The 25,739-nt window shown below is 39.5% G+C and overlaps 1 protein-coding gene across 2 annotated transcripts in view; it reads left to right on the plus strand.

Annotated features, from left to right (window-relative positions):
- Positions 1-25,739, plus strand: part of EPHA3 (EPH receptor A3) — a 225,728-nt gene that overhangs the window by 144,641 nt on the left and 55,348 nt on the right. For both annotated transcript variants that reach the window (XM_069869140.1, XM_069869130.1), the window contains exons 4-6: positions 4,963-5,118; positions 5,568-5,903; positions 25,111-25,235. In XM_069869140.1, the coding sequence (XP_069725241.1) occupies positions 4,963-5,118; positions 5,568-5,903; positions 25,111-25,235 (617 nt within the window). The remainder of the gene's footprint in view (positions 1-4,962; positions 5,119-5,567; positions 5,904-25,110; positions 25,236-25,739) is intronic.

The following is a 25,739-nucleotide window of genomic DNA, read 5'->3' on the forward strand; positions in this document are numbered from 1 at the left end:
CTGCTTGGGGACAGGCTGGCCATTGGCTATTGGATGGTCATCAATTGTGTTGTGCATCACTTGTTCCGTGTGTTGTACTATCATTTTCTGTTCCTTTGCTGTCCTATTAAACTGTCTTTATCTCACGAGGATGAGTTTTGTTTCCTTTTTACATTCTTCTCATCTCACTGTGGGAAGAGGAGAGGGACCAAGCAGCTATGTGGTGCTAAGCTGCTGGCTGGAGTCAAACCACAATAGCCATGCAGGTTTATGATTGATTCCCTTCTTCCTTTAAATACTGTAGTTTAATGGCACAGTGGTATTTCACTCCCAGGCATTTTTAGTGATAAGCAGAGGAACAAAGAAAGGAAATAGTTTATTGCTTAGTGGATGCTGTCCATTGCACACCCGGTTTCATGGCTGCGTATATCTGCTTGCAGTGCCTTGCAATGCTTGAGCCTTGCCTCAAAGCATCACACCTCTGTTAAGAGCATGGAAAGCAGAGTTCCTGTAGGAGTTGGGAGTGTTGCTTATTTTGCAAGTAAAGAGTTATTTTGACCTTGTGCAGGGAAGTGGGCCCTGTCAGTCCTGGAGTACTAGGGCTGGAAAGTCATCTGCTCAGGCAGCGTGGGCTCAGGTCATTAGCTGGTATTTACTGCTGGGAAGTGTTGATATTGCTCTGTGTGTAGAGGGCTGCAGGGTCTGAATACTAAAATGCACCTATTTACTAACAGCTTTGTATTTTAATTTAAAATTAATTCAAGTTGAAATGAATCATTTAACCCTTAATTAGGAACATGTTTTAATCTCGAAGAGATTAGTCAAACAGGCAAAATTCACTTTGCTTTTGAAAAGACGGCCACATTTCTGTAAGCAGTAACTACCGTGGATTGCTACATGCATTTGTTTTCCTTTCAGTAGAATAACTTCCCCCCTTCTCTATCTCTGAGACAGATTCATCAGTTATATCTTAGGGAAATTAATTTTCATACAGGAACAAGGACAGCTGCAGTCCTGAAATTCTTACCAGTAGATGTCTTCAATAAAGTCAGTGTGGCTCGCACTCAAATAAACGGGATGGAGATCAGACTGCATACAGTTTTAAAATAATATTGCAGTTTGGAGTTATCGCAGGAGTCATGGGGGCAAACAGGTATAGGGCATCTGACTTGAGGAGGTCTTATTAAAAAGCAAAACCAAACAGCCTTGCTGTGCAGTTTATATTGTGTATATAGACACTCTCAAGGTTTCCTTTACTGACTTTTAGTATGCCAAGAGGATTTTCTTCCTAGCCCATTGCATCTACTTACTCTCACATTGTTCCCTCTTGTGAGGGAAAGGAAACTTTCTTAGCTTCTAGAAGAAAAAGTTGAGAAAAAGCAACTGCCATTCACAGCTGGTTCCCATGCTGAAATTACAGATTCTGTGAAAACTTCCTGTGCTAGTCTTTTTTTTTTTTTTCAACATGACTGAAACCAAAGCCGTGGTATTCACCTCCAAAAGGCCAAACTTTATTCCATCGGGGATGTAATCTGATTTTTCTGACATAAAAAAATGCGCCTTTTGAAGTAAAGGCTTATTTTTTTTCTTTTATATGCCAGAATAAAAAAATTACTAGGAAATAAATAATAATAGTAAGTACATTGACAACATTTTTTATTAGCAACCCCCTTTCCAGGCTTCTGTTTCAAGCATAATTGCATTTTTTTTTTCCTTTGGGCTGCAGTTGTGAATCATCTTAAATTGATCTGATAGACAAAGACAGAAACTGTGAGACAGCCTGAGGGGAAGACATGAGATTGGGAAGCCCTCACTAGGGCATACTGGGACGGCAGGGATCTGAATGGCTCATCCTTCAGCACCAACTGCTTGGTCTGTACCATGATAGCGGAAGCACTAAATAATGAAATCCCTGTCCCTCTGGGATAGAAAAAGCTTGATCTCATGTTACCAGGGTGCTTCTTCCATGTTCAACTTTTTTTTTTTTCTGGTCCCATACCATCACACCTTTTCTTAAATGAGGTCTACAGTTTTTCACCTGAGGGATGAGAGAGAAATTTATTAATGGAGTATTTTAATTCCTTCTTTTCTCTTCCTCACCCCACAAAATCTGTCCACTTCTTATTCAAGCTTGTTTGCTTATGTTCATTGCTGTATTAAGATGTTGATGGTAGGTGCTTTGAAGGTGTCCCAAATAAGCAATCTTAGAATCATAGAATCATAGAATCACCAGGTTGGAAGAGACCCACCAGATCATCGAGTCCAACCATTCCTATCAAACACTAAACCATTCTCCTTAGCACCTCGTCCACCCGTGCCTTAAACACCTCCAGGGAAGGTGACTCAGCCACCTCACTGGGCAGCCCGTTCCAGTTCCCAATGACCCTTTCTGTGAAGAATTTTTTCCTAATGTAAGAATTTTTTCCTAATGTAAACTACTTACTGTAGTTCCATCCTAGAAATGAATGATCTTGTGTTGCAATGCTATGAATAAGTTATGCTTAAAAAGCAGTGGAAACTGTGTCTTGTAGGGAGACAAACCACATGACAAAAGTGCAGTTTTAGGCTATTCGTCTTTTGCCAATCTTTACATTAAAGCAGTATATAAAATTATTACAAATTAAAAAGATGGACTGTACATATTCATAAATGCATCTTTGTCTTGTGTATACCTACCCATAAATATAAAAATGTCCCCTCAAGCTGAGTAGGTATGGTTAAGTGAAACCATTTGAGTTTGATATCTGACAATAATTTTCCATGGGAAGTTTTGGTGAAAGTGCTGTGTAATTAGCCGGGTAGATGCAGTGCAATGTTTATTCCATAATGTGTTTGCATAGTTACTAGCATTGGTAAGAGAGGGATTGACATCCATTCTCTTCTGCATGCCTTGTTATCTTAGAGCCAGGAACAACTGTGCTATTCCCAGAGATAGTAAAATCATTTAAGGTTGCTCTGTCTGCTGAGGGGGGGCCAAAGAGGTTCACCCCCGGTATAGCACACGTATCATGGGGCAGTATATGGTAAGGAATGAGATTTAACTCTTAGAAGGCTGCAACAATAGCAACAGCAAAACCAAAAAAAGAGCCAGCTGTGTTCCCTGATGTGTTCTCTTCTATGGAGGTGTTTAAGAGGGGCTTAGGTTTCCTTCATTTCCTCAAGTTAAACAGAAATCCTGAAACGCCCTTATAGCTTTTGAGGAGACGTCAAACAAGAAGTTCTGGCTGAAGGAGGACAGGCTGTGTCAAATCAGGTGGGTTGGTGTTAGGCCCTGTGGACTTTGCCACAAGGTTGCTTTTAGCAATTCTGCTTTCACAGATTGTCTTGTGGGCCCATGCCTCAGAGGATCGAACTCTGGATTGTTTCTTTGGGGCTTCCAGAAGAGAACTTGGAGCAGGAGGTGTCTTTCCCAGCTGCTTTGCTAGCATGGAATTTGGAGGTAGCAGCTGCAGCCAGGCGCCTTAATTTGCAAGGGTTGCGAAGTGCTTAAGAGTGACTGAGATTAGCATGTCCTTGTGAAATGTTTCATGCTTGTCACGCTGTTTGCAATCCAGTGTGAAGAGGGTTTCCTTTATTAAGATGTCTTGCAGTAGGACATAGGACTGTACAGGGCTTTGTTCTCTCTGTACTTGCCAGTGCATTTCACTCAGGTGTTTGGCACCAGGAGCTAATCAACAAATTTGCCTAACCCAGATATTCAGTTAGGTTTTGGTTGTTGACAACAACATGGAAGCTGAACATCCAGTTTAATGATCTTAATTTAAGCATTCAATTCAGTGACGGCTTCTGAGAAGTTTTACCTAAGCACTACTGTCTACTTTTTCACATTATATTTATAATGAGAATGTAGTGGAGTTTTCCTAGTGTGCTCATGTGCTCTGAGGTGTTTACTGTGGAACCAAAGTCTAACAAAACGTAAACATATTTTAAGATGTGCTGCCTTTTGTTACATTATCTGTTTATGTATGGTTGTTGCAGGTATGAGTACAGGCCTGGGAGTGGCCAGTGTTAGGCAGAATGTTTCTAACTGGAGAATTGCACTTGGAGAAGGATGCATGTCTTGAGGAGGAAGCAGCTGCTGAAAGTAGTCTGCTGATTATTACCTGGGTTCGGCCTCCCTCTTTTTTATATTTTTCTTTAGTTTTCATATGGCAATACCATCATGGTGGGAATAAGTGAACAGTGTTATTTCACTACATGTTTTTTTAATAAAAAGTTATTTGTTATTTTTATCTTTTCTGTAACTTGCTTTAAAGACTGTTTTCTTCTGCTGAAAATGTAGCCCTGAATCAATCTCAAATGCAACAGGAGTCAAAACAGACCAAGTGTACCAGTGTTAATGAAACACTACCGCCCAGTGTTTTTCCAAAGCAGCTGTTGTGGGTTCAAGCACCTTCCCTAGAGACTGGGTTAATCTGAAAAACATCCTCCTTGTACAAACCATACAAGTTCTTGATAGTATCAGAAGTAGCTTATCGAGCCTGTTGCATGGTCCTTCAGAAATGGAATAGATCTTTCACCATTCAGGTTTTCTTCATTTTGGCTTGCTTAGTCCTCCTGAACTGAAGGTCCATAGTTTACAATTAATGTGCTCTTGTAGGCAAACCCTGGCAGCAGAGGGAAGATAAAGTTAGCTTCTTATGCAGGATAGGGCCAATGTTTTTGAAAATTAACCAGAAGAGAAGAAAAATAAGTTAAGATCTCCAAATGCAACACAGAAAATATTTCTCCTTAGTGGTGCAATACACTATTCTGTTTTCCAGGCAAAATTAAATTCAAATCCAAGTTGATGCATGAAGAGCTCCATTCTACCTTGAGGTTTTATTTCTATCAGTTTTCTCATTATAAGAAATGTTTCAGAGCATAAATATTTGAAAAATGTGCTCTACCGATGGATAGATCCCAGAGCAGTAACAAAGTCGTATGTTGAAACTGAGGAGATGTCCATGGAATTTCAAACTGTATTTAACTGTTATTTTGCAGCTTGTCGACCTGGGTTCTACAAAGCCTCTGCTGGCAACCTAAAGTGTGCCAAATGCCCACCTCACAGCTCCACCTACGAAGATGCATCTTTGAACTGCAGGTGTGAAAAGAATTACTTTCGCTCTGAGAAAGACCCTCCATCCATGGCTTGCACCAGTGAGTAGCATCATTATGCTCGGGCTGTCGTTCTTGCTGCTCCATCTGTATCTTAGCAGCTTGCTTGCTTTTTCTCATATCCCATTGCAGTCAGCCATTCACTGCCTCCCATGTCTTCTTACACGTTGGACAGGCTACCAAAAATTGATGGACAAGGTTTATGTCTTTCAATTTTCATTTTCTCCTTTTTGTTCTGTGTAAGGCTCAAGAAGGACACCAAGGATTTTAAAGTGCTACCAATATTTTCACCCCTGAGATGCACCCTGAGGGAACTGTCTGTCTATAAGAAAACATGGTCCTTGATAGTCTAGGTCTAGTCCGGTGAAATATTTCAGGAGTCTCCACAAGAAATAACTAGAAGAGTTTGGTTATTTGTGGTGCCCTTCTTACTCCTATCTTAGAGCACTACAGAAAATCTCATCCCTCTGATTTCCTGTTTCCTTTTATAGGACCTCCATCTGCTCCAAGAAACGTTATCTCTAACATCAATGAGACATCTGTTATCCTGGATTGGAGCTGGCCTCTTGATACTGGAGGTCGGAAAGATGTCACTTTCAACATCATTTGCAAAAAATGTGGAGGAAACATCAAGATGTGTGAGCCATGTAGTGACAACGTGCGATTCTTACCCCGTCAGACTGGACTCATGAACACTACAGTGACAGTAGTGGACCTTTTGGCACATACCAATTATACTTTTGAGATTGATGCAGTTAATGGGGTATCTGACTTGAGTACACTTTCCAGACAATTTGCTGCCGTCAGCATCACAACTAATCAGGCTGGTGAGTCTCTTTCTCATTACCCTTTTTTTGTTCAGAACTGCTGAGATGTACGTATCTTTGTTTATTTGCCCTGTTTTACAGGATTTATTGTGACCACTCGTGCTGGTATAACTAATTGACTTGGATACGCTAGTAAAAGTAAAAGCAGAAATGAACCTAGTATGTGCTGCTGTCAAAGGATCTGGCAGCATGACTGTTATGATTAACTCCCAGTTCCTACTTAATAGTCTCTAATAGAATACTCACGATTCCTTAGCCAGAATGTGTTCTATTAATAAAACCAGATTTTAATAAAACACTTATTTCAATAATCTCCAACATAAATTACTGTATAATCTTAGTGATTAATTTTGATTAAATAGAAGTGAAAAAATGCTTTAATGTTGTACACGTAAAAAGCTAACATTAAATTACAGAGGTTTAAAACACTGCTTTTTTTTTTTTTTTTCCCTTTACAAGTTGTCTCACCACCTCTGAATTATTGCCAACATGATGGGGGTGTGGAACTGAATACGGAATTAGGTCCTGGTGTCATAGCTGATAGTGTACAAAGGGACTGCTCTGCTTCTGTGGAGACTTATTAAAGTCATTGAAGCCCTGCATGAGCACAGCAGTATGCCCTGACTATTGGATCAGACCCTTTATCACTGCTGCACTATTCTACCATTTGCTTCACATTTGGCAAGGTTTCATTTATCTGAAAAATGTGAAGAATCTAGACTCCTCTCTAGCATTTGTTTAGGTACCATATTTTTTAGTACCTGTGTTTGCCACTGAAGAGAAAGGTTAGATCTTGAAATTTCTGTGGTTCCATGTGGTTCGCCATCAGGAAGCTTTGTACTGAAAGCATGTGTATGTGCAGTAATTCTTCTCCTACCTTCTCCTATCCCACACCTCGTTCCCCCAAATACCTATATTTCTGTCTTTCTCAAACAACAAACCAAGTTAATATTGTTCTACTAGATGTTCTCCTTGTACATCATTGCAATTTTTTTCACTATAGAGGATAGCAGTCTTCTCAGATCACAGATCAGCTTTAGTGGGACGTGTGAAAATGTGAGAACAAACTGTTTCCTGACAGCAGTCACTATATTTCCAAATGCTCTGAAGGTCTGTCTAACTATGCAGTAATCAGACAGAGGTAAATCTATCCAATTGTGATATCTTCTCATGATATCTTTCTCATCTGGCTATTGGCTTCAGCTCTGAAACTTGAGTTTTATCTCCATTCCAAACAATTTGCTACTGTTTTAGCTACATTTTTTTATATATATTTGTGTCAGCAGCTTGAGAAGCCCTTGTTTAGTTGCTCTCTTTTCTTCTGTTTTTGGGGTTTTTTTTTGGCTTTGGTTTTGTTTTTTTTTATATCGGAGATATTGCCTTTCAGCCTGTTCATCACCATAGCAGTTAGAAATCACCTGGGGACACTCCCTAGAATGAACTGCCTGGGATCAGTGAAAAGTATTTCTCTGCAGAGGCCTCCTGCTTTGCATTGTGATTCCCCAAGGCCCAGAGCTGGCTGCCTTGGCACTGCGATACAAAATGGATTTTGATTTTGTTTTGGAACACGTTGTTCCTGTGACGTAGCAGAGTTAATGCATTTTTGGCAAGAGCAACTTTGTTTAATGCAACTCAGAGGCTGCTTAAGCAATTTTTTTGTTTGTTTTCCACTTTTACACATAGCTCATTTTTGTTTGTTTTCCACTTTTATGCATAGTTCACTTTTGCTTTAAGCACATTTAGGTGGTATGGTTTACTACGTGCTTAATTGTGCTATTTCTTGATCATGCCAACTAATTTACTATATTAGAATTTCCCTAGGAGTTCTGCAATTTGCTAAAATTAGACCTTCAATATGTATAAATGTAATCTTTTAAAGCTTAATTATAAAAATACACTTTCTCTTCCATTCCTTTCCTTGTTAGGTCACAAAATGGATACATCAGAAGTACAGTTTTAGCTGATGTCGTACTTAAAATGCCTGGGTTGGGTCTGATGAAGAAATTCTGAAGATCTTAGGTTACATTATAATTAGAAGTTTAACTGGGGGGTGTTTAAGAATTAAAGCACTATTGAACTGGAAGAGACCAAATTACTGCACAAGCCAGTCATGACTCTAGGGCTATTGTTTGTGCTGTCTGACTTTAGGTCCATTCCTTAAAGGACAGAGGTATGCACCAGTTCGATAGAGCTTTGGTTAAATGACTGAACTGTGAGATACTCAAGGAAGTAGGAGAGGCATATTGCTTTGGGGTGTTGTTCTGTGGATGGGTTGTCACATGGGATGATTATGGTTCAGTATGGCCAGACAGATCTTGGGGACAGAGGCCCTGGCAAGCCTGCAGAAGGAACAGTGCCAGTAACTGCAAGTTTGAGAGAGAGCATTGAAGTAGAGAAGGTGCCTATTACCTAGATCTCGTCAGTCTTCCCTGAATCCAGGCTATATCACTTTTGCCAGCCTTAATTTGAGAGGCCTTTACCCTTGCCATGGGTATGATGAAGTTCCAGTTTTAATACTGGATTTTCAGTATTCATGTGCTTTCTTCAGGCACTATCAGGGCTCATCCCAGCTTAGTGGTAGCTGTTCTGCAAAATGTTCCTCACCCATCCCAAACACTGTGTTTCAAGTACTGGAGTTTCCAAGAGCCTGAGGCAGAACTGCAGTATGTTTTATATTTTCTAATGATAAAAGAATGTGATTTTTATGGCTGTTCTCTTAGTGGTTAAAATCAGACATTGTACATCTTTACCTCCAGATGAACTCAGTTCAAGTTAGGCATCAGTTGATGTTAATGTTTGCTGGGTCTCTGAGCTCCAAAGGCTAGTGAAAATTCAACAAAACTTTCTTCCAATGTTTTTCACTGTACACATGAGCATTTCTGCGTATGAATCCATTACCAGCCTAATAGATCGGAACATGCATAGTACTAATTGTATGTAATGCAGCAACTGGGCGATATGCCAGAGTATGTTAAAGTAAATTCAGCTGATATGTTAAGATTCAGTCAGATTGTACAGCAGCGCTGTTTTTGTGCCTAAACAGTTCGTATGCACACATGCGTACACATATTTGTAATTGACGTATTGATGTAGACCCCCCATATGGGGTCTGACACAAAAAAGGCAGAGTCTGTGCCTGTAACTCTATTGAATTAATGAATTAAGAAAATCAACTATGATCACCTTCAAAATAATTCCCTGCTGAGTTGATACACAGCTGCATACAATGCTGCTAATGTTCAAAGCAATTCCACTTATTTTCTGAAATGTTTTTGAGGATCTCCGTCATTTTTGCTTTCACGTCTTCTACCAACAAAAAATGGGTTACTTTACGCACCAACCTGATTTTTGTGATCTCTTCACCATAAGCCTTAGTCAATAACTGAAAAGTTTCCATCACAGATTTCCTCATTTTCACAAGAAACTTGATGTTAACTCACTGTTCAGTCTTGCGTACCAACTTTTCTGACTGACAGTAAGAAAATGTCTATATTTGAAGATGCATCCGCTCATACTGGGTGAAGTGACTGAGCTGAGCCTTGTCTCACTGTGACAGCTTAAAACATGTTCTATAACTATGTCTTTGTCTCTTCGTTCCCACTTTTTGTTTCCAAGCTACAGAGTTAGTCTCATTTTTTTTTATGTTGGAGCTTGTATACATACAAAATGGGTCACCTTAAATGTTGCTGAAAAATTTGCTGATACCTTTACAATGTCTCTGAGTTCTAGAGTTTATAATTAACCATTTCAATAAGATTTTCCTGCAGAGTTTTCAAAACTGTTGTAAAGCCCAGATCCAGTCCAGTGAATTCAGGTAAATTCAGATTGTTTCAGAAATTGGATTGGTTTTTTTAATTCCAGTGGTCTGGGCTGAGTTTTGCACTTTTATCACACTTTTTTTTCCCCTCCTTTCCAGTGAGGGTTAAGGAGACATCTCTGAGAAAAAAAAAAAGATCTCTGGGAAAATATTGCCTGACAGGTACGACACTGCAGTATTTCTAATTCCTGTAGGTCTTTCTGTCTTTGTAAAAGTGAAAGTGCACACACTTGTTGATCACCCTCTTTGATTGCACTGTAATATATACGTGCAGTTGCTGACTGATACAGCTTCCTCCGGAATCAGAGAATCATAGAATAACCAGGTTGGAAGAGACCCACCGGATCATCGAGTCCAACCATTCCTATCAAACACTAAACCATGCCCCTTAGCACCTCGTCCACCCGTGCCTTAAACACCTCCAGGGAAGGTGACTCAACCACCTCCCTGGGCAGCCTGTTCCAGTGCCCAATGACCCTTCCTGTGAAAAATTTTTTCCTAATGTCCAGCCTAAACCTCCCCTGGCGGAGCTTGAGGCCATTCCCTCTTCTCCTGTCCCCTGTCACTTGGGAGAAGAGGCCAGCTCCCTCCTCTCTACAACCTCCTTTCAGGTACTTGTACAGAGCAATGAGGTCTCCCCTCAGCTTCCTCTTCTCCAGGCTAAACACCCCCAGCTCTCTCAGCCGCTCTTCATAAGACCTGTTCTCCAGCCCCTTCACCAGCTTTGTTGCTCTTCTCTGGACTCGCTCCAAAGCCTCAACATCCTTCTTGTGGTGAGGGGCCCAGAAATGAACACAGGATTCAAGGAGCGGTCTCACCAGTGCCAAGTACAGAGGGAGAATAACCTCCCTGGACCTCCTGGTCATGCCGTTTCTGATACAAGCCAAGATGCCATTGGCCTTCTTGGCCACCTGGGCACACTGCTGGCTCATGTTCAGTCACTGTCAACCAACACCCCCAGGTCCTTCTCCTCCAGGCAGCTTTCTAGCCAGACTTCTCCTAGTCTGTAGCACTGCACAGGGTTGTTGTGCCCCAAGTGCAGGACCCAGCATTTGGCCTTGTTAAACCTCATGCCATTGGACTCTGCCCAGCAGTCCAGCCTGTTCAGATCCCTTTGCAGAGCCTCCCGACCCTCCAGCAGATCAACACTTCCACCCAGCTTAGTGTCATCTTCAGACTTGCTAAGGGTGCACTCAATGCCTTCATCCAGGTCATTGATAAAGACATTGAACAGGGCTGGACCCAGCACTGAGCCCCGGGGAACCCCATTTGTCACTGGCCTCCAGCTGGAGGTAACTCCATTTCCCACCACTCTCTGGGCCCGGCCATCCAACCAGTTTTCCACCCAGGAGAGTGTGCACCTGTCCAGGCCAGAGGCTGATAGTTTCCTAAGCAGAATGCTGTGAGAAACTGTGTCAAAGGCTTTACTGAAGTCCAGGAAGACCACATCCACAGCCTTCCCCTCATCCAGCAGCCGAGTCACTTTGTCATAGAAGGCAATCAGGTTAGTTTGGCAAGACCTGCCTTTTGTGAACCCGTGTTGACTGGGCCTGGTCACCCAGTTCTCTTGCATGTGCTTCATGATAGCACTCAAGATCACCTGCTCCATGACTTTCCCTGGCACTGAGGTCAGACTGACAGGCCTGTAGTTCCCTGGATCCTCCTTGCAGCCCTTCTTGTAGATGGGCGCAACATCAGCCAGCCACCAGTCCAGTGGGACTTCCCCAGTCTTCCAGGACTGTTGGAAGATGATGGAAAGGGGTTTGGCCAGCACATCTGCCAGCTCCTGCAATACCCTTGGGTGAATAATATATTGAAGCATTCTGTTGCTGCCTAAAGAAAGTCCCCACTTTACGCCAACAAGTTGCAACATGAGGATGTTATCTCCTAATAACACCAATCAACCCCACTTAGAAAGGGTCAGGGGCTGCTCAGGGAGAAGATAAGGAATTCAGTACTCCTGAAAGTGGTGTGCTAATTCTGAATGTGCCACACAAGCTGACAGCTGTACCACACTGCCTGGCTTTTCACTAACATGTTCAGGTGTCTAGGCACAAATATTCCAGGTTAGATGTGTTTTCTGACCACAATTTGTGGACTTTTTTAAAATGCATTCATCAGTGAAGACCAGAAAGTTGTCTGTTCCTTGGAGCTTTGTAAGTTACCCAAAGGGAAAAGACATCCAGTTCAAGTAAGGGCGGTTCTGCATTTAGTTCCTTTGGGCTGCAGCGAGCAGAAGATTCTCGCTGGAGGCCAAGGATGTTTTAAATTGAAATAGGGTGTGAAAATCACTGAAGAAAGTTTAAGATTTGGTAGAGACAACATAGCTGTACTACTGATTAATCAGTTTACAATGAGAGAGGAGATTTACCCTTGTGAAACACAGCCACTGAGTCAAGGAATTATATGAGTTGAATAACTTTTGTGGATGCTGCATGAGAATGACACTGTCATAGAGATAGCAGGTATGACTCAACGCAAAAAGATTAATATTTTAACCAAGGACATAATTGACTTAACTGCATTTTAAATATGCATTCTCTGCATGATCTTTGCAATCTAGAGGAGCCAAGGAGAACTGTCAAAATTTGCAGAAATCTGAACGTGAGCATGTATTGATCTATCAGGTAGGTCTTAGGAAGCCTTGGCCATGCCACTGGTATCTCAGCACACACAGTGCTCTCCCCATCCTTTCTTCCTAGCAGATCTGGGGAGAAGGTTCACCATAGAAGTGGTTCTGTTTGTTTGATCTAAAATCTTTTTGCTTTGTTTGTCTAGCTTTGGATTTATTGGTTCTAGCAACCATAAACTCATGCAAACAATATGGTAGTGGCATGTCTGATAAATAATAAATACAGCTCTTACTGTATTTATGGTACAAAACAGAACATGATGAAAGCATCCTCAGTTGGTTGAAACTTGGGCAAGTCCCAAACTGAGTAACAACAAATAGAAGTTGCTGTTTTCCTGAAGGGGGCTATACTTCCTATCTAATAAATAAATGCAGTGTCTGTGTAAGTACAATCCATATAAGGCTATTGGATTTAAGTATATACATAACAATAAAAATGTGTTTAACTGCTTAAGAGCGAAGTCAGAAACAACTAGCATTCACTGGCCATTGCCATTTAAAGTCTTTTTAGGTCTGTGTCCCAAAGTTATATAAGATGATATGTAACAGAGTGTTTCCTCATCAATCCCATTTTTAGCACTGTGAGGAAGCTTAGCACTGCATTTCCTCATCAGTTGTTTTTGGCACTTCGAGGAAGCTTAGCATCTTGATATTTTCCTAACTTTCCAGAATGTAATTCTGGTGAGCTTCTTCTAGCATGATGTTTTCAATGTCAGTCTTTAGCATTCCTGCAGTTGAGTTCATCCTGTACCTGAAAAGGAGTAAGTTCATGCACCAGTACATGCTGGAGGCCAGCTGTCTGAAAGCAGCTTTGCAGGGAAGAAAAGGACCTGTAAGTCCTGATGGAGACCAGGCTTACCATGAATCAGCAACATGCCTTTGCAGTTTAAAAGGCCAACAGTGTCTGGGGCTGCAGTAGCAGCAGGTCAAAAGAGGTGAGGTCTCATGTGTGCACATATCCCCTGCTATCCAGTACATGAGAGACATGGATCTACCAAGGCAAGACCAGTGAAGGGCCACTAAGATGATTACAAGAGAGGAACGTCTGTCACAAGGACAGGCTGAGAGGCTGGACTGCCCAGCCAAGGGGAGAGGAGGCTGAAGTGGATCTTATCAATGTTCATAAAGGCCTGATGTGAGAAAGTGTAAAGACATAGTCAAGCTCTCCTCAGTGGTGTGCAGTGACAGGGCAAGAGGTGGTGGACACAAACTGAAATACAAGAAATAAACACAAACTGAAATACTGTTTAAATGTGGGAAAAAACATCTTTTACTCTAAATGCCACTGAGCCCTGGAACAGGTAGCCCAAAGAGATTGTAGCATCTCCATCTGCAGAGGTATTCAAAACCTGACCAATCAAGCTTCTGAGCAGCCTGCTCTGGCTGATCTTGCTTTCAGCAGGGGCTTGGACTAGGTCATCTTCAGAGGTCTGTTTCCACTTCAATCCATGTGTAATGATTGTGTGCAAAGAGGATGGTGGCAACTGGAAGGAGACAAGGCAAGGGACTATTCAGCAATTACTGTCCTCATTTACCTCTGACCTTTTCATTCATGTAGCAAGGCCTTCTCAATAAAATTTGAGGGAGTAAACTTCCTATATGCTTACTCTGGCTGGGGAGAGAGTAAACCTATGGGTGCAGAGGGGCTGTGGACATCAATATCCTTGTTTCAAAGAAATTCAGGATTGTTGAGTCATTTGTTTTGGTATTTAGCAATGATAACCTCAAAACACTTAGCATTTGTCACAGTACATAAAGTTTATGCATATCTGAATATGGAAAACTGGAGTAGAGTTGGCTTATTTTACAAAATACCTCTGTAAGACTAGATAGCTTTAGAAAGAGAGGTTTGATTTATTTAAATTGTCTGTGTGCTACCAGCTCCTTCCTAAGCTTTTACAGTCAAGAGCCTGCAGGATCCAGTCTTATTCATTTGTCTATTGCACTGCATTATTTTATGCTATTGTAATATACGAACAGCTATGATATTTCCCCTCGGAGTCAGCAGTGAGTAAACTGAGGCCTGCTTTCCACGAACTGTCTTTCCCCATGTGAATATTGGGATGTCTGCTTATTGGGAGGAAGCAGTTTTAAATTGCATGTGAACATTTCCATTAAACAACTGCAAGTCTTTGCATAGCCACACTTGTGTTACTCTAAGAATTAGTTTTTCTTACTTTTTCATGTTAAATTAATTGCAACACTGTAAAGGAAGAGTGTCTATTTCGAGATTTGAACTGATCTGAACAAATGAGTTTATAAATAGGTTTACATTACACTGGTACTGTTTTACTATGGAGACAGGTAATTTGTGTGAAGATGCCTTTTGCCTTCCTAGCTGTAAGAACTGTGTAAGTTCTAGAATATTAACTGCTGTCCCAGGGTAGCTTGTCTACAGTTTTATCTTTAATTTCCATTTACTACATGGAAATGACTGTAGTTCACCATGTAGGGTAGCAAATATAGTTGTCTAGGTTAGACCAGAGGGGCCACAGAGTAAAGCAAAAAGAATAAGCACAATCAAAACACTTTACAGGGAAGATGGGAACAAGGAGTCTGTGACCTTCTTTTAGTGACAGCATTTTCCTGGGTGGAGCAGCTACTCCAAGGCAGGCTGAATAGTCTCCAAACCGTAACTCTGCATGTGTTTTCCTGACCTCTTACCCCTTCTGTTATTTCTAGTAGGATTCAGTGTCCAGGGTTCCAGCAAAATAATTGTTAGCAACAAAATTCAATGAAATGTATTACATTTCATGTATTTTCCAAATATGCCTATACCGATACCCAAATATTTTTTTAGTACCTCAGGTCTTTACTGCATGCCTGCTTTATAATGAAATAGACTGTTATCTTTTAATCATGAAAAGCACAATGCAGCAGCTTTAAATATTGGACCTGAGGCCTTGTAAACTAAGGTCTCAACAGTGCAGGTGTGAATAGTGGGTAGTGATAAGAGTTCAGCTACAATAAGCCAGTGTCAGTATTAAATCAATTCTGCAAAGTTTTGTACTGTCACATATCCTGGCATCAGGAGAGGAACAAAGGAGATAGGTTGTAACAAGAGACTCCTCCAAACTCTGCCCTTAGTTCAACTTGACTCTTCCACAAAATCCGTATAGGATTCAGATAGCTGCAATAACAAAAAAAATAATAAAAATTTAAATATAAATAGGAATATCTGCTTACCTGCTGTAGAAATAAATGCAAAGGAGACACTGGAGGCTTTTTAAGGGCTAAACCCTAACTAGAGATGTCACTCTTTTCCTAGTAACTACAAAAAGTAATTATGCTTCTCAATTAAGTGCCTAATAATGCCTAAACCTGAGCTTTGGTCCCCCCACAATTCAGTTGTGTATCTATAAAATATTATTTTCTTTATGTGGCTCTTCATATGCAGAAAGCTTAAAGAGAATAACTGCCCCTGAATCAAAACCAAGGCATCTACACAAAGATATAGTATAAAGAATAACAAAAATGAGATATACCCTTTATCATCTCAGGCTTCCCTAGAAGAGCACTAGTCTGATTATGAGGAGTTTCCTTCTTTTGCATTTCTAAAATCCACAAAGCAGAAAAAATCATATAGCATGTTTAATTGTCTTCCTTACTCATTTAACCTATGCATGAAAAGGTGTAGGAAAATAGGTGACTAAAATAGTAGCTGTGCAGTGGCAATATCAGGTCTGGAAGTTGCCTCAATAATCCATTTTTTTCTCTCTAATTTTTTTCTGGATTAATGAATAACAATATGGTTAACAAAAAAAAAAACATACTAACTGGATATTTTCTTCAAGTGCAAACACACAGCCCAGCCTGTTACATACATTAAACTCAATTTATTTTTACTCCTCTTTCTGTCTCTTTCTTAAATGCATTAGCTGTCAAATCTAGCAGTTTTGAAACACAGATGGGATAAGTTTAAGGAGAAGGTAACCAATAAGGCACTATGGAGTTTTTGCACAGGGCTAGGACGAAAACTGTTCAAAAACATTGAGATAAAAACTGACCACTAGGTACAGAAAATAACATAATAAGAGGAGAGTCTTGCGGGGTAGATGTACCTGGTTTGTAGTATCTTGATCTACGTATGTCGTTTGCAGACTGAAAACATCAAGCCATCTTTTAGTCTCAGCTTGGGAGGATAAATTTTTAAAATGGAGAAAGAATCAGTAAATTTATCAGTGCCGTTGTAAACAAAGACTCACTTTGCCCCCAGGAAAAGTTGTTAAAAACTCCTCAGAACTAGAATTTTATTTGCCTGAACTCTGTGGCTTCAAGGGAATAAATGCAGAACCAAGTTGAGCACCAAGCTTCATTGCTATATATGTCTTTGATAACTTGGAAGAACTGTGATGCTATTTATATATTCAGCATTTGTTTTGTTAAGTTAGACTGCACTGTCTTCAGCAACTCATAAATGATGGGTGATGCTCCCTGTTTAAATACAATCCATCTTTAGAAAGAGTTGTGCGCACTTTACAATCTGTATTCCAAGACAGGTCCCCTAGGTAGGACTGTTTTCTAAGAGAGACAATCTGAGAAAGCCAAAGATGTACGGTACATGATATATTTTTTTTTCTTTCCCTATGGTCCTTATAAAGAGGACAAGAAGATAGACTTATTAAAAGTGAGCTCAAGACATGATGTAGGGAGTCTCTGGTTCACTGACTGTTATTACAGCTGTGTCCCATTATGTACTGAATACCTAGGACATGCTTGGGTTTTTGAATGACATTTATCTTCTGAATTTCAAACATTCCTGGCATAAATAAAGATTTTATGCTTTTCAAATGTGTTTTACAGTTCAGCCCAGAGGCTATTCAAGGTTCATTTTAACTCAATAAAACTCCTCCTTTAGGGATATAAAAGGGAAGTGTTTTAACAATGTCACTCCATGCATGGCCTGTTATTAGCTAGAGACGTTCTGTCTGCAAAGCCTTTGATCCCTTTTCCCCTTAATGTCAAGGAAGCTCTGCCCAGGCTTCAAAGTCTGTGACGTACCTTGGTCTTTTCTGTGTGCACACAGTCCTCATTTGAACTCTCATGACCTTAAAGAAAGTTTGCAGGTGAATTTTGTGGCTCAGCTAGTGTTTTTCACTTCCATTGATTTTAGCTACCTTTTCCAGAGGTCATGGTGAAATGTTATTCAGCAATCAGTGCATAATGGTTTTCTCTACTTGCTTCTATTATAGTCTTTAACATAAAGCTCGTTTAACATCTTGGTTTGGTAAATTAGTAAAAATAAAATAATGCAGGTAAACAGTTAAATAATATTCTTTGGACTTCTGTCTCTCTTTTCTTTATCTATGCTAGCACTCTTGGTAATCACTGAGAGATACAGTCTGCGTTCTTGTTGATCATAATCAAAACTATGAACTTCCCTTGCTTCTTGAAGCTGTTCCGTCCAGACCATTTGCAGGCTGGGGACAGCTGGGAAAAAAATGTTACTTATTCCTTTGGGTTTGGGCACAGTTCATGTCTATGGGAATTATTAATTTTATTAAGTTTAATATATAAGTTATCAAAGTTATGCATCTCTGTATGTTACAGTACTCACAATATGTGCAGCTTTGGTTTTACTCACACCAACTACATAAGCTGATTTGAGCCTGATGTGTCATCCTGCTCATGAAGCCAGTAGACCTTGTTCTGAAAATTAAAGATTTTGCCTCTTCTTACTAGTGCCAACTTCTCAGTGTTGCAGAGTGAGCATCCTCAGAAGTTGTAAGCTTGACATCAGAAATCCTGCAAGGAAGTTGTATTTCTCTGTTTCTTTTTACTTTGCTTGCAGTATCTAATTCTACAGCAGAATACATATGAGAGAGTTTTCTTTCTAGCATTCCTTCTAGTAAACTATGGTCATGTATGTAAAGAAGATGGTTAAAAAAAAAAAACAAACAAAAACTTACATCATCCCAAAGTCCAAAAGAAAGTGAAAGAGAATGTGAGCACCTTTCAAAAATTTTTCATCTGTGATTCTCCTGCCCTGGATAAATTTTGCAAAAGCAATTGGTCCAAAGCCATCTGAGAAACTACCAAAGAATGAAAGGGCAAGAAGTTTCAGAAATACTGTTTCTATTGTAGTATTTTCTGACCAGGCTGAGAAGACTCTGATGGAGGTCAGGGACCTGTTCAGGAGGTCCTGGTGATTGCTTAGGTACTTGTCTTCTCCAGTTTTGATTACTGGCATTTCTTGAGATGGTTCTTTATTAACCTTCTTAAATTGTGAATGGGATTTTTCTGGTTGAGGGTATAATTAAAATTTCACAGAAATTGTAAGCCTACTCAGCACCTGACCATAATGTTATGGGCATGGTGAATAAATTCTTCTTTCTGAAAACTTCCCACCAGGAAGCCTGGGGCTGTAGCATCCTACAAAATATTGTTACAATGGGAAAGGGAAGGCAAAGCAAAACTGTTTATTTTAAACTCATACAGTCTTAAACACATCCAGTAAAAATATGAAGTATTGCAAAGCTCCCTGCATCACCATCTCAAACAGAGAATAGAAAGAATAACATTTGTGTTGTGAGTACCTTTGGGCTGAATCCTTATGAAAGCATACGCACCATTTATCTCCTCTCTGATCTAACAGCTGTGAACATCATGGCATCATAATTTTCAGTTTCTGAAACAAGTGCCTTGTCCAGTACTTCCCAAATGGACATGGCGTTTCCATGATTTATTACACACATGTTAAACATATGAGCAAGTTTAACATTTTGTCTGCTCTGTGGAAGGCATTCACTATCTCTTTTAATAAAAAGATGGAGAAACGAGAACATGAATTTGCAACATTTAATGAAGTTTGCTTTTAATTTAGAACTTATTTGTTAGAGTGAGAAATGACCTCTGGTAATCACTTGTCCAGTAACAGCTGTTGCCCAGAAGGTTGCCATTCTCTGCACTTGAGAGCAAGATCAAGCAGCTGCCTTTTAATATAATTCCTGCTGAAGCTGCTTGTTTTCCCCTTTCCAGTTCCCTGCTGCCTTTCCTTCACGGCACCTGTGCAATGCCTGCAGCAACCCTGGAGTCTGTAACCAGAGGCTGGAGTCCACCAGCTTGCAGATGCATTTGGGTGCTTCTGCCATAATGCAGGCAGTCATCCATCAAAAAAGCCATGAACAAATCAATCTTTAAAATTCTCCGGTTTCTGGGAGAAACTTGCCGAGCTCCTGCACACAGCTTTGTTTCATCCCAAGTTAGCCTGCTTCTATTTGCTGTATAGTTTTGTGCCTTTTCTTTGCTTCTGCATTTTGATATGTTTAAATGTCTAGATTTTGATAGCTTTTTTCCAGAAACGATGAACCTTTTCACCCACTCCCTTATGACTGCATCCTGCTAGGAGGCAGCCTCGATCTGCTGTGAGGGTCCTGTTCACTAACATGGGCTTCTTGCTATTGGGGCAGCAGGACTCCCTAACGCCTGGTCCCTGGTTACAGGGAAGGTGTGTTGTGTTCTGGCTGACAGTCACCTAGTGATGTTACAGAATCAGATGACATTTTACAACCTGAGTAATAAAAAATATATTGAGACTGCTCCAGCTCAAGGAAAAGGTGTAGGAACACAAACACAAGTACTGTGCTAGTTTAACTACATGTCCTGCAGATTAAAGGGCAAAGGACTGTGTCTGCATGCACATTGAAAGGGTGAGTAATTCTATCTGGAAGAGGAGCATGTAGGGTTTAGCAGGTTTCCGGAGTGTTGTTAAAGTGTAGCTGTTTCCTCCTTGTCCTGCCTTCTGGGAGGCACCTGGGGACCTTGCACTGACTGAGACTTCTTGGAATGTGCCTCTGGGATCCGTGCAACCATGCAGAGGGAGGTAGAACCTTTAACTGCATTTCATGGAGAAAGTAAATAGTAATGCAATCAGAGAGGTTTAAAATAGTGAAACTCCTGCTTTCTGTGAGCCAACATCAATAATAAACTCCTGTGATGTTAATCAACAGACTAGATATTGGAGATGGAAAGGATGCAAGGACAAGCGTAGCAGTTTGTACAGATGTCATGTTAATACGATCATGTCATGAAGATGTGGCGTCACTGTACTGATTTGTGAGTCATTACTTAGGACTCTTACAAATTAGATGCTGGTTTGTGGTGGAGTGATTGGATAACCCTAAAGACAGAAAGATTCTTCACAACCCCCAGATGTTGGGTGGTTGTTGCATGAGTGAAATGTCTATGTGTGGCATTATGAGTGATGCCAGACCAAGCCAAGCATGGGTGCCTAGTGCTTACACTGGCATAAGTTCTTCTCTCATGATTCCCAACTCTGCGGATGTGACTCCGGTTTTCTAGAGAAACTGTGTCCAAGAGAGATCAGTTCAAACATTGGTGTGTCCACTTTGACTTGTATGAGAGTTTTTTGTGGTTTAGATACTGGTCCTCTAAGACTTAGAAATTTGGGTTTGGGTCCCAGTGGATCCTGCTGACAAAGGCTGCAGGTTTTATTTCCAGTTTACTGTTCCTGTTCCACATTACCTCCTAGGGGCATCAGAGACATTAAGGAAAATGTATACATTATATCAGATGACGGTATTATGATTAGATAATAAAAATCATCAGTTTTCTACAAAAAGAAAAAGGAACAAGCCTTCCATTTACTCAGCAGTGTAGAAGTTGCAATTTGGGTAATACAGTCAGTTTTGCTGGCTCAGCTATGTTCTTGATGACCATCTTTCAGCACAACTTGGAATATTTTACTCTCTAAAGCTGATCACTGATTACAAGCAAGAGCTGGCAGCGAGCAGGCCATGATGTTTTAGAACAAAATTATTCCCTAATATTTAATTTGTGATCTAGAGACCTAAGCAAGAAACAACAGAACTCTAAATATTTCAGCAGTTCAACACATATGGCTTCCCAAAGTTAATACCAAATTCTCTCTCTCACAGGACGGGGAATTTTCCTCCAGTATATTTATACATCTGTAAGCCAGTCACATATGAAAATAATAACCAAGGAATAAGGAAAAAATCAATAAGGAGATTTATATACAGCTGCTATTAAACTGGAGGAAAACAAATGATCTGTTGGGGTCAGTTTCACTGGGAAATCAATTTGAGCAGTTTTATTGTCCTCTCTGCTAGATCCTTCATGTTATTTGCTTGCACCTTTAACAGGAGGGTTTTACACTTGTGAGTCTTAGCTTCCTGGATCATTGTGTTGGTTACCTTTTCAACATCCACATTCCCAGTTGTCAAAAATGCTACCTAACAATACTGAACGCTCAAAGTACATTTCCCCTTGTAACTCTAGGGATTTTTGAAAGTTCATATTAACTGCTTAAACTAGTCATAAACCAGTTAGACTGTAGTGCCAGACAAATAATAACCATCAGATGCATAAATGCGATTGCATGCGATTCCTGAGAAGAAATCTCTTAATGCATGGCCACACAAGCCTAAAGTTAATCTAAAAAACCCCAATACTTTATCAGTGTAGAAGTTAACAGTACTAATACATTAATCAAAACACCAATGAAATTGTAAATACATAGAGTTATACAAGCCACGGGATTTATTAAAAAAAAAATCACTAAAACCACTTTTATTCAACTTCTTAGTCCAAAAAAGTACACTTTCTAAGTTTTACCTTGAAATGTATGTTTTCTAAATTATAAGTGGATCTAGCCTAACGTTGTGTTGACATTGATGCTTTAATATAATTTTTAAAAACTTATGTTTATCTAATAAATAATGAATAGTTTAATAATATATCATTTTATGCTAACCTATAGTGGCAAAATTATTTTTGTTGATAGGAGCTGCAGACATCTGAAATATTTATTCCAGCGTTCTGTTATTGCACAATTTAATTGCCTTTTTATATAAGAAGGGAAAATCCTAGAATTGCAATGAAAAATCAATATTCTAAGTATCTATATATATAAAGGCTGGCTCTCAGGGTGTGCCCACATCAAGATTTATCCTTACTTCTTCCTACTTCACTTTTTATAGAAGGAGCATCCTGATGCTGAAATTATCCCAGGAGCTGCACAGTTGAGTTTTGCCTGTAATTTACAGAGCCATAAGCCTGACATGGTGCCAGGAGAAGAACTGCTGGAAGAGGTTCTTGTGAGAGAACTGGGGTTCAATTTCATGCCACAGAAATGTAGAGAGAGATCAAAATCAACTACTGCCTGTGGGCTTCAAAATTGAAATGCTCAGATGATATACAAGGTGGTTTAGCAGGATAAAAAGTAAGAATGTAAAAAATTAAAAATTAAAATCATTACAAATAGATATCTTCCCTTCTGAACATAAATAGTGTGCTTTATCTTCTAGAAATAAATACTTGACCCCTGAAATGTCTGAAGACACGGGTCCTTTATGCACTGAAGATTAATGCCTTAAAACAATGTAACTTTTGTAATCAACATAGTTAATGTAAGATAATGTTTTAAACAAATTTTTAATAGAAAATTTTCATAGCTCAGAGGTTCAGTAGCTTGTGGAGTGGCCTGGCACGTGGTGCAGTGTTGCAGAACTCAGGTCTGGCTTGTGCATGGGGTTAAACGTGCCTGAAACTTTGCGTTTCTCATGATTATCTGTGTCCCTTCCATTTACCCATGGAGTTAGATGCTGTCTTTTCCAGACACTCTGTAGATATAATTTCTAAACAGCTTTAGGAACCCTAGGGACTGGAAAAGGTATATGAATGTTTTATAATGTTATTGATAACAGCAGAGCAGACGCTTTTCTAATAAACTGCTGTGTGATAAGTTTCTGGTAGCATCTGCAGAGATGTGTGTAAATGAGCTCAAAATAATGAATACTGTGTTAGAAGAAAGCACATCTGTATTGGAGCATGTAAGATTATTTCAGCCAGCCATTGTAGCACAAATTACCATAATTTATTAGAGGAAAAGCCATTTCTGTTAATCATATATTAATTATTCATAAAATCTGTATTAATGTTACCTTAATGGGAAGTGTTACCAGCTGGGGTACTAGACTCGGCAATCTATTAGCATAAAAAAAAAGATTAATAGCTTGACTTAAAAAGAGGACATAAAAATGACTTACAAGGGCATAAAAGCAGCAAGAGTGGGTATATGAGTTAACATAGGTCTGGCTACAGTGTAGAAGTCCAGCCAGCTAACCGCTTTGTATTTTGGCTTTAGCACTGGTTTGTGCCTGAATGAAATTCAAGTGGAATCACTAAAGGATATTCATTACAAATCAGCCTTGTATACCTTGCCTTAATGCTTTTCAGCTCTCCACCATGCGTAGATCTTGTGAGTCTGAGTAAAACAGAGACTCTTTCTCATTCTACTTTAACAAAACAAAACAAAAAAATCTTCTTATAAATTTATCATGAACTATGTGATGTGAAAATGCTGCTCAGAGGATGTCTTTCAATCCAGAAAAATTTTGGACACATGTATATACATTTGTGCTTCTGTGAGTATATGTAGCATTCTAGGTGCTCTACTTAATTAAAGGAATATGTCAACATTTAGATTGACTCAAGACTAGAATGTATGTTTTGATGTTCTAATCAAACACAAAATGAATTTTCCAGAATTTATAAAAATTAAAATTTCTTTTATTCTGGCTTTTGAAAGATCTCTTGCAGAAATTAAAACCCAGACGGAAAGGGCATTGACTGATGCATGCAAATGGATAATGCCTGTGAAGTACAACTAGTTTTATATGAACAATAAAAGCTTCATAGGATTCAGCTGAAATTAAATTGTTTAGATCAGCTAGAGACTTTTTATTAGAATAGTACAATGTTGAACTTATAAACACGTTTGTTTTACATGTTAAGATAAAAGGCTGTTTATTGGTAAAAGATTTTTTTAGAATTACTTTTATGACCTGTAATGTGTGATCTGTAAGTTTTCATCTGACGAATTTTGGCCAAAACCATGGAAGAGAAGCATTTGGAGAGGGAAGCCAGCCCAAAAGAAGCAGAAAGATCATTAAAAAATTACATAGGTTTCAGTGAGTCCAGGAAGCATAGGCTTGGTCTTGGAACAACACGTAGAGCTGGGTGGCCTAAAGCTAAATGGTGTTCAACAATCTTAGGTAATTATATTTTTTTTTTTCTTTTCCATAATGTTGACAGTATTTCCAAGTTGTGGCTGGTGGGTGAGCGTGAGATCAATTGTCATGCCTAACTCTGATTACTACCAATCAGAAATGTTATTTTGTAGCTTAGATTTTTTTTTTCTTCTAATTTCCTTTTCAAAGAAATGTGGTAAAGGATAACTGTATATGGGAACAATTTGTATCTGGAGAGCTTACCAAATAATATTATAAATGAGGCTGTATTCTGCAGTGTGCTGGTGGTTATTAGTCACTGTGGATACCAGGAGCTCCTTGTACATAATGCATTCCAGCACCATTTTACACTTGCACATGGGAATGTTATCAGAGTTCTGCAGAATCTGGTAATGATAATACTTCAGTGTTATAACAAATAGGTAATACTATTATTTTGTTCTCTATTTTAGTATATCAAATATATTTCATTGCTAACATTGTAGTAGCAGATCGAAACCATCTGCTGTCTTGCCACTGATCCGACAGTGTAACAGAAATTCTCAGTTCATTTTCCTTGAGGCCAGTATGCTTTAAGGCATGTGTAGCAGGACTATAATCCAGCTGCTAAATGTTGATACAAGCCCAGACCTATGCTCATGAGTCTTTTTAAATGGAAACAATACTCTTTGCCAAGGATTGGAGCAGAGATAAACTCAGTTTGCTTTTCTGTCTTCCCTCCCTCTCCCCACATCCCTTTTACAGCTCCATCCCCCATCACAGTCATAAGGAAAGACAGGACATCCAGGAACAGTGTGTCTCTGTCTTGGCAAGAACCCGAACATCCAAATGGGATCATCTTGGACTACGAGGTCAAATACTATGAAAAGGTGGGAATAGATATCAAAAGGGAGGATTTTGTTCTAGTAATACTGTAATGAAATTATTGCATCAAGCCTATGTTAAGTATTCAGAGACACCCCTGTTCACACACTGTCTGCCTCAATGATATCAATTGTTGAAATTGTTCATTTTTTGGTAAGAAGAACATTGTGAAAATAAGATGTGAAATTGTTGTGTTTGCTACCAAGTTCATCCAAAACACATCAAATATAGGAAGAAATGCAGACAAACTGTAATGCTTTTTTTTTTCTTGAGTAGAGTTTACTTACTCAGTTCTGTTATGCTGTCAATATTCATACATTTATTTTGTGCAGGCATGTATTGGTGCTTCCCTGTGACGCAAGCATCTTTTACACAAAAAAATGATCCAGAAAAGAGATGGGCAAGCCTTTTAGAACTGGTTTGCACTGTGAAAGTTCCTACTTTTCATGAATAACTTATTTCTTCATAAATTTTATGCAAATAACTATAAATCAAAGACACTATGCCAT

Source organism: Phaenicophaeus curvirostris, chromosome 1 (assembly GCF_032191515.1).
Source record: "Phaenicophaeus curvirostris isolate KB17595 chromosome 1, BPBGC_Pcur_1.0, whole genome shotgun sequence".
NCBI classification, from domain to species: domain Eukaryota; kingdom Metazoa; phylum Chordata; class Aves; order Cuculiformes; family Cuculidae; genus Phaenicophaeus; species Phaenicophaeus curvirostris.